The sequence below is a fragment of the Gossypium hirsutum genome, chromosome A07, assembly GCF_007990345.1.
Source record: "Gossypium hirsutum isolate 1008001.06 chromosome A07, Gossypium_hirsutum_v2.1, whole genome shotgun sequence".
Lineage (NCBI taxonomy): Eukaryota > Viridiplantae > Streptophyta > Magnoliopsida > Malvales > Malvaceae > Gossypium > Gossypium hirsutum.
In genome coordinates, this window is record NC_053430.1 from 82,623,332 (window position 1) to 82,636,025 (window position 12,694).

Sequence of the window (12,694 nt, forward strand, 5' to 3'; positions counted from 1 at the left end):
AAATTATAAATGTTTATTCTTCCAGAAAAATTTAGGTAATGCCATACGTCAGCACTAGAAATGTTCTAGATACAAAATATATATATCACTATGATGGTAAGGAATATTAAGAAATGATAAACTACATAATTAAGTGCTTAATTTTAGTATGCTTTCATTTTAATCATTTAAATGAAAACTTTTCAAATACAGCACTATAATTAGATAATTTTCTTGTTTTAATCTCCCAACTTTAATAATATTTTATTTTGATCACTCGTAATTAATTTGGATAACAACAATATTATTATACACTCACCCAACTTTAATAAATTTTTATTTTGAATTGATAATTAAAATGAAAATTTACTAAAATTTGGTGACCTGAAAAAATTTTCCCTAATAAAAACTTAAATGTATATACCCATTCAAACCCCAAAGTTGAACATGAAAATGGTATAAAAAATGTTCAAAATGAAAAAAGAATGAAAGGTCTTTGTCTTTGGTAGTAGGTGATGATGAAAGATTGAAATTATGACCAACAAAAAGTCCAACCTTATGTCTATCTATAAAATCTCTATTTCCTTCCATTTTTCAACATCAAATGCGTTTGGTTTCCGTCCAGAAGTGTTTCAGTTTCGTTTTTCAGGTAAGGTTTTTTCTCTCTAACCAAACAAAATTCCAGTTCTCACTTCCCCATTTATTTCTATCCAACTAGTATGTTTTAATTCCTTAGAATTATTTCGTTTCATAATTTTTTCTGATACCCTTTTGTTTATTTCTACCATAATTGTGATCAAGCTTTCATTTGTTATGCTAAAAGTGATTAGCTTCAAAGAAGTCTGTTCGTTCTGCAAATGTGAACTTTTCCTATTGGGGTTGTGCTTTGCTTTGGATATCTTGGTGAAATAAGACAAACCCAACTTTGCAAATTTGATATTCATTTTGAATGTTCCTTTTTCTTGGATATGGAAGGAAAAAAAAATTAGGATCTGTAAATTTGGTATGCTTTGTATATGAAATTTCTTGATTGGAAAAAAAAAAGAAGAAAAGTTCGGTATTGATTTCTCTTAACTGGCTTTGCTTCAAAGTAGTTTAGATGCATTTCATAAAGATTATATGATTTTCTTCTTAATTTTGTGTTAAACATTGTTTTTAACATATCCAATTTGATATATGGGATGTAAAAGTTTTTTGGGTTTTAAGAAATGCAACCTTTTATCTAAAGAGATTTCAGTAGGTGAAAGTGCATCATGTATGTGTACACTTAAATTTATGTTTACACTAACTTTTCATGGACTATTTATGGAATGGTCCCGGGATAGGCAAATTTAGATTATTTTAACAATTCGGGAATGAGTGTGAAGATGATATATATATATATACAAAATATATAATTGCATCAAATAGGACCTCTGTAGCTTATTTTGTTCTTGCTTTTTTTGTGACTGATTTGGAGCTATACCTGCTATTTCTATGTAGAAAGACAGCAAAATCGGAAGCATAATGGCTCAGTCATCTGGTAGCAATACTGGGAAGAAGCTTATTCGAATTGATGTCAGTTCAGACAGCGTTTGCCCATGGTGCTTTGTGGGAAAAAGAAACCTGGACAAAGCAATTGCTCAATCTAAGGATCAATTTGATTTTGAGGTCTGTCAACACATACACAGACATCGGTGCTTGTGTGATGCATATTATTCTCACCTATAGTTGTTCTTTGCAGATTAAATGGCATCCATTTTTTCTTGATCCCTCGGCACCCAAGGAAGGAGTCAGCAAGAGAGAATACTATGAGAAGAAGTTTGGATCTCGAACTCAAGTACTTTTAGCTCGGATAACTGAGGTCTTACTATCGTTCTTTGAACTTCCTATTGTTATGATTCTATTTGCCTCGCCTTCAAGTTTATTGCCCACTGCCTGACTACTTGTGGCTGCTCATAAAATTGCAGATATTTAGGAATGTTGGATTAGAATATGACATGTCCGGACTAACGTAAGTTTCACTTTTTGTTTCACCATTTTGTGTGATAAGAGAATTCAAAGGTGGCTGTATGCATAACTGGAACTTGATATGAACAGGGGAAATACTCTTGACAGCCATAGGCTGATCTATTTTGCTGGAAAACAAGGTCTTGACAAGCAACATGCTCTTGTGGAGGAGCTTTATCTCGGCTACTTCACCCAGGGAAAATACATTGGTGATCGGTATGTATAGTTCATACTTTTCAGTCTTTGGTCAAATATCAAATGACCCATGATTTTTCCTGGATGTTTGGAGTGCATGATTATAAACTCTAAAGAGTTTTCTAGTTTATCCTACGATACATGCAAAATTTTCTTTTACTTTTGTAAGCCAATATGCACAAACGATATCCTTGTGTTCCCATTTTTTTTGTTAAACTCTCAAACATTGAGAAGTAGAGAGTTTGATATGGTCCCTTTTTCTTGCATGTTTTATTAACAAAAAGGTATAGTCAATGAAAAAAATAAATAAACTGAATTCCAGCCAAGTGGGCTGACTGTTATTATTATCTTGAGTGGTTTACAATCATTTATCAAATGACACATTCCGAACACCTGAAAGTAAAGTAAGCTTGTGGTAATATTCTTCAGCGACATTGGGTTTACTGTTGCCTTCATTTATGCAGTAAACTGATTAAGTAGTTGTGCATCTTCATATCCCTAAACCCCTAGTGATTGTACAGTGTGATTTGATGCAGGGAGTTTCTTCTGGAATCTGCTAGGAAGGTTGGTGTTGAAGGAGCTGCAGAATTTCTTGAAAATCCTAACAAAGGAGTTAAGGAGGTCTGTTCTGTGATACCATCATCTATGTTGTTCTGATTCTTCATTTTTCTTGAATATTCGAAAATGAGTTTTGAGGATAAAACCTCTAAACACTTGGAAAAACATTTAAAAAAAAATTTCAAACATACCTATAACCGATACTCACATACGAGTTTTAAGTAACATAGATCTGCATGCTGGAAATCTCATCATTCTCATTTCTAGTATTTCATCGTACATTCCTAAATAATTGAGGCTGCATTTTGTAATGATATAGGTTAATGAGGATCTGCAGAAGTACTCAGCAAACATTTCTGGAGTCCCAAATTACGTGGTGAGTGAAAAACTAATAAATATCTACATTTCTTTTTAGCTGAAATGACACTTAAACAGTGGGGTTCAATAGATAAAAAGCTGTTGTTTTGGGACAGATAAATGGGAAGCAGCAGCTGAGTGGCGGCCAACCACCCGAAGTCTTCTTGAGAGCTTTTCATGTGGCAGCAAAATAAGATCCCCTCAGCTTATATTTTCTAGCATTTTCAGCCTATACAAATCAATAAATCGGCTATTTTAATAAACTCAATTCATACCAGGTGTTTGTGGAATTTTCTTAATTGACTGAATAACCTGGCGTTTTATTCTTGCTTGTATGCTCTGAAGTGTATACAAACAAATTGATTGTCTCAAACTTCTATGTGCATGGCAAGACATAACAAATTGATTGAATATATCAAACAGGTTGTTTTGTAAACTTGTATTTGTTTATTATGACTGAATCGAATTTTTTTAATCTCCCAACTCTTGCCCCTGAACTTCTGTTCTTATATTTGATGCATATTCAAACATGATATAGAGATAGATATATAATCTTTCAAGTACATGTCATATCCAACATTCAAATCTGAATCCAAAGACAAAACCCCAACTACCTTTATAAAGAAAAAAAAATCCACACTTTGATTTCCAACAATCATATGCATATGATTTCCCTTTTTTCCCCATTTCAAGGGTTCCAAAGAGACAACGAATTTAAAATCTTTATACAAAACACTTTTCATATTTATGGTATGAGACAATCATCTTGTCCTGAATCATTATTCACAAAGGACTTTAGATGTCTTTCCTTGGTTATGTCTTCTGTTATCACTGGCGTTCATCTGCAACAAAAACTTTTGAGCAAGGCTAAATTGTCTCATCGAACGCCATAACCTGGAAATGCAAACAAAAGAAATACCAAGTTGAGATGAGAAAAGTTTTAAGAAACTAGGATAATTACCGGTCAATTCAAAGAAGAAAAGACAATTAAACCGAGAAATTCAGGGAATAAAATGCATGCTGGAGTTCCCCAGAACGATCTTTTAAAACAACATACGCTAGCAAACAAATAAACATCTAAACATGCCAAATGAATTAGATCAGAACTAGTTGAAAAGCTACACACACTGAATAACCATTAATGTGCATAAGTATTGATAAAGAAACCAATGGAAAAATGGATTACAGATATTAGTGAAAGGAGAAAGCAAGACACGAGCTTCAAAAATATATCAACAGCAAATTAAGATGCTAACACTTTTGAACATTGAAGGCTAGTAACATCCTAGTAAATTGGAATTCAAGAAAGAAAAGAAACTGCTGATTAAGCAGGATAGAATGTAAACAGCATGACTGTTAATGGATTATTTGTTATCATTTAGCTGAAAACGGGTTACCTTTCCACAGACTGGACAGTTTTCACTTCTCTCCATCCATTCATAAATGCAACCAAGATGGAAATGGTGGGAACATTTTGTTACTATCTTCGGATTCTCTAACGTATATTCTGCACATAAATTATATCAATAAGTTTAAATGAGGATATCTATAAAATGTCCAACTGAATATGATTCGGATTTCTAATAGCAGTGATTGACTGATTGTTTCTAACATATATGAGTTAGTATAAGACTAATGGAATGATTTCTAGAATTAAAGAGTTCTTAACAGTCAATCAGTATAATCTGGATCCATTTAATGACACAAGCACCCATGTTAGAAAGTAAGATGTAGCATAAACTTGGCATTACAACGCATCCTTTATCATTTCTAGAACGCTGGGCCTATTCATCCAGTCATTGAGGAAGCCGTGTTGGTGGGGAAAGAGGAAAAGACAGATCAGTTGTGGCATGCATTTATCTTTGATCACATAAAAAGTGGGAGATTCTAATTGAGATTGCCTGAGCGCTACAGACTTCCGAAGGCAAGGGAACAAAATCCCAATAGTCTTGACAACTATTATGGCAACAAGCATCCATTTTTCTTTTTCCTTTGGAATAAATTTTAAAAAAAAAACCCATTCTTAATAATCTTGTGGTGAGAAAATTTTATACTTTTGGTTCAAGCAAGTGCAAATCAGAAGATGCAAAAAAGGGCCAACAGGCCTGATAATTGACTGAAGAGTCTGCCAGGTTCTCACAAGGAAGATAAAGATTAAGTGGGTAACAGTCCAAACCAGTACTGATGCATGCCAAGAAATGCAAGTTGACCATCATTGCAGCACCATAGCAGATTAGCAATGATCTCTGGTCAAAATATTTTACAGCAAAAATCTAGTGGCTTGAACATTATCATTAAAGATAACTTACCTTCAAGACATGTCGGACAGACATCCTCCTCTTCTATTGGTGAGTAGATGTACCCAGTTCCATCTAATCCTTTTGTTGATGAGAGTTGCGAGGATTTACAATACTGCTCTGTTGAGCCTTGTTCACAAGCATTCCATTTGTCTCCTTTACTCAAAGATTCAGAACCTGCATCATCTTCACCTCTTAAAGGCTCTGATTCCTCTTGTGAATGACTTGAACCCTTCTCACATCTTGAAACAAGACCATCACGTTGTAAGCGAAAATATCTAGTGTCAGCATCCCAAGGCAAGGGCCTTGGAGTAGAACAGTACATGTCAGAAAGTGAGTTGTCTAGTGATGCAGAAGTGTTCATAGATGCCGTTCCCTCAGTGGATGAAGGGACAGAGTGCATCTCTCCTCTTTGGAATAATGTTGTACACTACAATTATAGGAACCAAAGAAACAACATAAGGGCAAAAAATCTGAAACTTCATCAATGAAATATTTGAGGATAAAGTTTTCCTGATCAATTCAGAGACATGCAACACCAAACAACCTTCAGGTTAACTTCCTTACCCTTAATCAAACACAGAATTTAGAATGTAAAACGATCAACTCATAATTTTCAACATTAGGATAGTACTTAATGGTCCCTAATTGACTTCAATAGATATCTGTTCACCAAAAAGCCAATATAGGCAAATGCTGATGGAATTTACTAGATTGAGAACTCAGGTATGGACACTATAAGCGAATTTCACTTGCTCCAAGAGCCTATTAAGAGTGTTCTTTAAGGGATACAATTTTTTAGCACTGACGTGCTAATTATTTTACTCCGGCTTATTGCATGAACAAGTAACTTGATTACGACAGCCCTAAACATATCGTAAAATCTCTGACTTGGCAAAATTGATCAATATATTAGTCACTGTTACTTATATTCACTCTTTCAGCTCTTTCATCCACCAAATTTTATCCCTCCCTAGCCCTCTGACAAGGCTTTCACAAATATAAAAGCATGGAGCTGAGTAAAAAAAAGTTAACAAAGGACTTTTCCTGCATTAACTTAACAAAGGACTTTGCCTGCATTAACGATAGAGATGGTCTTTAGTAAATTATTACAATGCTCTAGACAAAATTATTGTGAAAATAATTGGCTAATGCCACCTACACGTGCCATAGAAAGAAAATATAAGAGTTATATTTCCAATGACAAGCCTGATTTTTAACAACATAAGAGTGGCACAAAAATATAATCAATAAAACATCAATTTTATAATCCCAAGTAAGACATGAAAATACATTTATTTGAAGAAACAATGCTAGAGCCAAAAACAATGCTTATTGACAAGAATCAGAAAACATACCACGTGCAGGAAATTTTGAACAAAGCAACCGAGGCACAGACAGTTTCTATATACATTACTGTTTGGATTCATGTAGTCCTCAAAATCCTCAGTACGCAGGCAGCAACAAACAGAGCCCATAATGTTAACTTTTAAGCTCTCCCCTTCAGTTAAAACTCTCCACAAAACCTCATCAATATTACTCAACTGTTCTAGTTATACACATACATCAAGAACAAAGCTCTTGAAGCTAAAAAAGGCAATGAGAGAGGACGCTAAGCTCACAGAAGTTGCGCCACCTGTACAAACCAGAACTCCCTCTCTTCCATATGTTGAATGCCCTTGTATAATTTAGCTAAATAGCTCTTTCTTCAGCTGTAAAATAAAATTAAGAATATCCGTATGTCAATTTTGCAGATAACATAAATCCAATGAGTCGCCATATGTGAGCCAGTGAGCCAATTTTGTATAACATAAACCAAGTTCACAATGCCGCTATTAAGAAGCTAAAGAGCTTTCTTTTTGAGGAAAAGAAAAACTTCTACAAATAATTGCTTCTCTTTCTTTTTCTGGTTCCTGGCAAAGTAGCCATCTTTTTAAGCTTTGTTCATATTGAGCAAAAGGATTCTTTCCTTTAATATTAAGAAATAGAAATACCAACAAAACAATCAAGATCAATTTGGGAATAAAAAATTACTTATTTCTTTAAATTAGCAGAAGAACAAACAAATAACTAAACTATTCAAGTATTTAAGTTTTCATCAAAATCAGCACCAAAAAGTCCATCAAAAACCTAAAGATCAACCCAAGAAACAAGCACGGATCAATCAAAAAAGGAAACCCGATTCGGTCATCTAAAATGAAAGTTAAAAAAATCAACTTTAAAGCACAGAGTTTGGTTCAAAACGTGCATAGACTTGAACAAAAATACCCAATTTAGACAATCCCAAAAGGAAATATTTAAACATCTTAAACTGGAAAAAAAAAAGCTACCTGGATGGAATTTGAGCTGAGAGTGATAAGGTGGAGAATTTTAAATTTTATATATATACATGTTTAATTTGTAGTGGGTAAAAGAGAAAACGAGAGATAGTGAACCCGAGAGAGCTCCGGGAATCTGGAAATTATAAACTTATTGAAAAAGGGACACTGAAAGAGAAAGCTAAACAAACGTGCAGTGCATTTGATCAGCTGACACTAAATTAATGATTTTTAGCATCAATAAAAATAATTTTATTAAATATACATTCTTTTTTTTTTTAAAGTAGTAACTAAATTTCGATCTAGAATAGTAATTTAATAGATCTTTTTAGGGTAAATTATACTCAGGATCACTAAATAATTAGTAAGTTTATATTTTAATCTTAACTTTAAAATATCACAAAATGATCATTGAACTATTCAAAAGTTCTCATTTAAGTCATTGGACTATTTAAAATTTTTTATTTAAGTCATTGAATTATTATGTTTTTTTTAAAAAGTTCGACTAGCGAGCTTTAAGTGACAATTTAACAATCAGTACGGTTGATCAGTATCCATCAACAAGTAAAAAAACATACCTTAGATCCAAGTTGATTTGACAACTAGTATTGGAGATAAGACAATTATTTTGATTTTGATTTATAGATTCATGACATGTGAAGTTATATCATGAAAAAAACTAAACTGTAGAAAGGAAAGGGAATGAGAGCTTTTAACTGGTGCAGGCGGTGCGAATAGAGAAGGCTATACAACAATGATTTTAAATAGTCTAATAACTTAAATGAAAACTTTTAAATAATTTAGTGATCATTTTATAACCTTTTGAAATTGAGTAATTAAAATATAAATTTACTAATAATTATTGTTATTATTGCTATTTTGTTATTCTAAAAAATGGTTTACAGATGAGGGTTTTTTTTTGGTTAAATTGTTGATATATTCATTTTTTTATAAAATTTAAGAAATTAGGTCTTTTTTTATATTTACCAGTATAGGATGTTTTATGAGAAAACACGCCCTTTTCACTTTGTTAATTATTTTGCGATTGGAAATTAGAGTTCATGGATTAATTTTTATTTGTGTTTGAGATAGACATGTAGTTTTAAGGTATGTTTGAATTTACGGTGATGTCATGGAGCTTGGCGACCTACAAATTTCATCTGCCATGTGAGTATAGAGTCATCACCTGAGAAGCCAGATCACATTGTAAGTTAAGATCCTAGTTAGCGGTGATTATACGATCAAGGGTTAAAGTGTAACTAGGACTTCCAGTTTACAAAGTTTATGTTGTCAAAGGATGGAGCATAATTAGAGCCCCTAATTGGCAGTGGTTATGCGGGCACAACAACGAGTTTCACCTCATCGGAAGAGGATGCTTTATAAAACCCATACAAAAGTCTAAGATCATAGTGATAGTAAAAAACACAAGAGCCTTCCAGTGTAATCAAGTAATTCATTTTATCCATCTCCACTAAAGGCGGTGAGGTTGTTACTATAACCTGTGACAGAGTTGGGGGTAACAAGATTTCCAACAGTGACAAGTTATTGTGCGGTGCAGAAAAAATGAAATTCAAAACAACTGTTGTCGCCTCGAGTTAGGTTTTAACATTTTTGCACTATACAATAACTTGTTCTGGCTGGAGATCTTGTTGCCCTCAACTTTGTCACAAGTTATAGTAATAGGGTTATTGCCTTTGGTGGAGATGGATAAAATGAATTACTTAATTATATTGGAAGGCCCTTGTGTTTTTTGCTATGACTATGATCTTAGACTTCTACATGGGTTTTATAAATCATCATCCTCTGATAAGGTGAAACTCGTTGCCATGCCCATATAACCACTGTCAACTAAGGTCCTAGTTATACTCTACCCCTTGAAAGCATAACCTCTGTAAACTTGAAACCCTAGTTAAACTTCAATCCGTGACCATATAATCACAGCCAACTAGGACCTTGAGTTGTAATACGATCCTAGCTTCTCAGGTGATGGCTCCATCCTCACACGGTAGATGAAAGTTGTAGGTCACCAAGCTCCACAACATCACCGTTAACCCAAATAGAACTTAAAACAATTACTATGTCTCCCTCAAAGAAAAAGAGAAATAAATCTTTAAACTTGGAATTCCAAAACGCAAGAAAAAGAAAAAAAAATTTAAAGGAGACGGAGGGCAAGGAAGATGATGGAGTAGGGGGACGAAAACTCCCTTTTATATAGGAGAGGGTGCGGAGAGAAAAATATTTTGGCATGCAATTTTATCTCGAGGTTCCTGGGTTCTAATATCTAAAAATTATCCTGGGATTCTCGAGTTTTGAGGTACACAATTAATGTTAGGGTTTGGTTGAAAATGGTTAAGGAGAAAACGCTCCCTACAAGGCACGTTTTTAGCTAACATGGCAATGAAAATACGTCTTGCAGGGTGTATTTTCAATAATAACCCTAACTGTGTAACTCAGAACCCAAGAATCCTAGGCAGCATGTTAAACATGAAATCGTTTCTTAGCTAAAAATGAACCCTGCGGGAAGTGTTTTCTCTCCCACCATTTTCAACCCTAATTGTGTATCTCAGGACCTGAGAATCTCGGGATAATTTTCAGTCATTGTAACCCAGGAATCTCAGGCAATATGTGTTAAACATGAAATTATTTGATGCAAGGGGGTATTGTTCCCCATAAAATAAACTCAAGACATTCCATTAATGTTCCATACTGAAATTATGAGTAGATTGTTTCTATAATGAGACTTGGCATTAGGAGAAGAGTGTTGTTAAAAACTTGAATTTCGATCTCGTTGTCCAAACAAAGGTAATTCATTAAATTACATGTAGATGTTTTAATTTGGGTGATGCATGGTAATTTTTTTACTATTTTCTCGGTTTTAAACATGTGGAACAGGCTATTTGGTTTAAGATGAGCAGATGAGTCAGAGCCGTTGCCATTAAGGTGATCAAATTTGTGAAACTGAAATTGGGCTCGTTTTTGTATTAGCTCAATCTGAAGATTTGGATTTCAACCAAAGCATAACGTTAAAATAGCTTTGGTCAAAAATTAGGTGAAAAGTGGGGATCTAAAGAAAAATTTTGAGCTTGAAATGTAGATATCTAATGTAGATATGACATATTTGAGATTGCAAGGACATCAAGCTCGAGACTGTGACAACCCAAATTAGACCCTGGTCGGAATATGGTTTCGAGACCACATTATCGAGCCAAAAATTTATTTTCGTGTTTTAATTGCCTAAATTGTTGTGTGACAGTGAATATATGAGAAATTAAATGCTTAATATTAGCATTAGGATTGTGAATTCATTCAAAAAGGACCTAGTTGACGAAGTTAGAAAAGATGATAGATGAATTATAAGGATTAACTAATAATAGGTTGAGGAAGCATGGCTTTGCATGTCAATTTGCCCATAAAATTCATGGTGGCCGGCCAAGGAGTGATGATGCTCCACTCATTCTAATTTAATATGTTTCTTTGCTGAACAAATGATGGGGATAATAATAGAAAAGGGAACAAAAAAAATAGGTGTCATACTTGCCATCTCCTAGCTGAAAAACCAAGAAAAAGAAGGGGAGAAAAGAACTTGGAAGGAATTCGGCCATTGCTTGTGCCTAGGGGGAGTGTTTGATGTTGTGGCATGAAAAATGAGGGAGTTTGAATGCTTAATAAGGAGGGAAGAAGGAGTGTTCATATTTTCTTTCTTTTGCAATTGTTCTAACTAGAGGAAGAAGAGGAAGCAAGATTCGGCCAAGGTGGTCCTTTAGACCAAGGTATGTTCAATGATATTTTTGGAAGCTTACCCTACCTTTGGGGTGATGAGTCTAGATTCTATCTATTCCATGGTTGGATTTGGGGTTGTTGGAGAGTTAGGATTCGGCTAAGGAGTTTAAAAATAAAAGCTAGTTGATACCTTGATGCTATTAGCATGCTAGTTATATGGATGTTTTAAGCTGCTTGTTATGTTAGCATGAAAGTTGAAAATTGTTAAGCTATTTTGTTGGAGGTGCCAAACTTAGGACTAGGAAGAGAATGAGTATTCGGCTAACATAGTGGAAAGGTGGTGTTGCCGATTGCTAGATTTAGACTAGGGGAGTGGCTATAATGGGCATTAAGATGTGGAACTTAAGAAATGTAGTTATATGTGGACTTAAATGATGTTATAGTTGACATTGTACATGTATACATGCATTTCGGCCATGGTCTTTGCTTGAATTTGAGATTTGTAATGTGATTTTCCTAAATTGTCTATGAATTTTTGGTTGTTGATCCCATGGTAATGGTATATTGAATCCATGAAAATTTAGTAAGGTTGCATTCGACAACTTGCTTGGAATTAAAAATTGATGTCTAAGCTTAGGTGATTTCGATGATGATATATATATATATTCATAAGTATATTTAGTTGATTCGGCTTTGGTAGTTGCATGAGGTTATTGGCCGAATATACTAACATACATATACATGTGAAATTGGATTGTAAATATTTAGCAAGGTGGTTAAACTAGTTAAATTATTGATTTAGCTTAAGGAGTTAAAGGAGGTGAATCGAGCAAAGGCAAAGAAAAGGTTATCGAGTAGCCGAGTTGGAACCGTCTTACCCAACACGAGGTAAGTCATTAAGCATGTAGTTGGTATTATTTCAAATGGTCATAATGTTTATGTATTGATGCTGAATGGAATGAATAAATATACATATATATATATATGCATGTACGTATGTGATGATGAAATTGTTGAATGAAAAGAAAAGAGGTAAGATGTACTGAGTTGTTGATCTCGGCACTAAACGTGCGGGTATAACTATTTATAACCATGAGATTGGCGCTAAGTGCGCGGGATTAAATTGTACAGCACTAAGTGTGCGATTCGACTATGTTGCACTAAGTGTGCGAAATGAATATGATGCACTAAGTGTGCGAATTGACCATGCGGCACTAAGTGTGCGAGTCTGACTATGTAGCACTAAGTGTGCGATTTGATTACGTAGCACTAAGTGTGCGA

At 34.1% G+C, this 12,694-nt stretch overlaps 2 protein-coding genes across 2 annotated transcripts; one reads left to right on the forward strand and one right to left on the reverse strand.

Annotated features, from left to right (window-relative positions):
- The first annotated feature begins 389 nt into the window (after nucleotides 1–389).
- LOC107955681 (uncharacterized protein YwbO) lies at nucleotides 390–3,514 on the forward strand. The gene is made up of 8 exons (XM_016891487.2): nucleotides 390–628; nucleotides 1,462–1,629; nucleotides 1,703–1,822; nucleotides 1,929–1,972; nucleotides 2,059–2,184; nucleotides 2,700–2,784; nucleotides 3,041–3,097; nucleotides 3,195–3,514. The coding sequence occupies exons 1-8, from the start codon at nucleotides 584–586 to the stop codon at nucleotides 3,270–3,272; spliced, it is 723 nt and encodes a 240-aa protein (XP_016746976.2). The 5' UTR covers nucleotides 390–583; the 3' UTR covers nucleotides 3,273–3,514.
- Nucleotides 3,515–3,598: 84 nt separating this feature from the next.
- Nucleotides 3,599–7,900, reverse strand: LOC107955683 (E3 ubiquitin-protein ligase At3g02290). The gene is made up of 5 exons (XM_016891488.2): nucleotides 7,706–7,900; nucleotides 6,734–7,087; nucleotides 5,388–5,805; nucleotides 4,476–4,585; nucleotides 3,599–3,972 (listed from the first exon to the last, which is right to left on the reverse strand). The coding sequence occupies exons 2-5, from the start codon at nucleotides 6,851–6,853 to the stop codon at nucleotides 3,946–3,948; spliced, it is 675 nt and encodes a 224-aa protein (XP_016746977.1). The 5' UTR covers nucleotides 6,854–7,087; nucleotides 7,706–7,900; the 3' UTR covers nucleotides 3,599–3,945.
- Nucleotides 7,901–12,694: the final 4,794 nt, after the last annotated feature.

Coding starts and splice junctions, on each gene's coding strand:
- LOC107955681 (XM_016891487.2), top strand. CDS start 584: ATGCGTTTGGTTTCCGTCCAGAAGTGTTTCAGTTTCGTTTTTCAG. Junction 1,823..1,928: donor TTTTAGCTCGGATAACTGAG/GTCTTACTATCG, acceptor ATAAAATTGCAG/ATATTTAGGAATGTTGGATT. Junction 2,785..3,040: donor CTAACAAAGGAGTTAAGGAG/GTCTGTTCTGTG, acceptor GTAATGATATAG/GTTAATGAGGATCTGCAGAA.
- LOC107955683 (XM_016891488.2), bottom strand. CDS start 6,853: ATGGGCTCTGTTTGTTGCTGCCTGCGTACTGAGGATTTTGAGGACTAC. Junction 5,806..6,733: donor TTCAAAATTTCCTGCACGTG/GTATGTTTTCTG, acceptor CTATAATTGTAG/TGTACAACATTATTCCAAAG. Junction 4,586..5,387: donor CTGTCCGACATGTCTTGAAG/GTAAGTTATCTT, acceptor ATTTATGTGCAG/AATATACGTTAGAGAATCCG.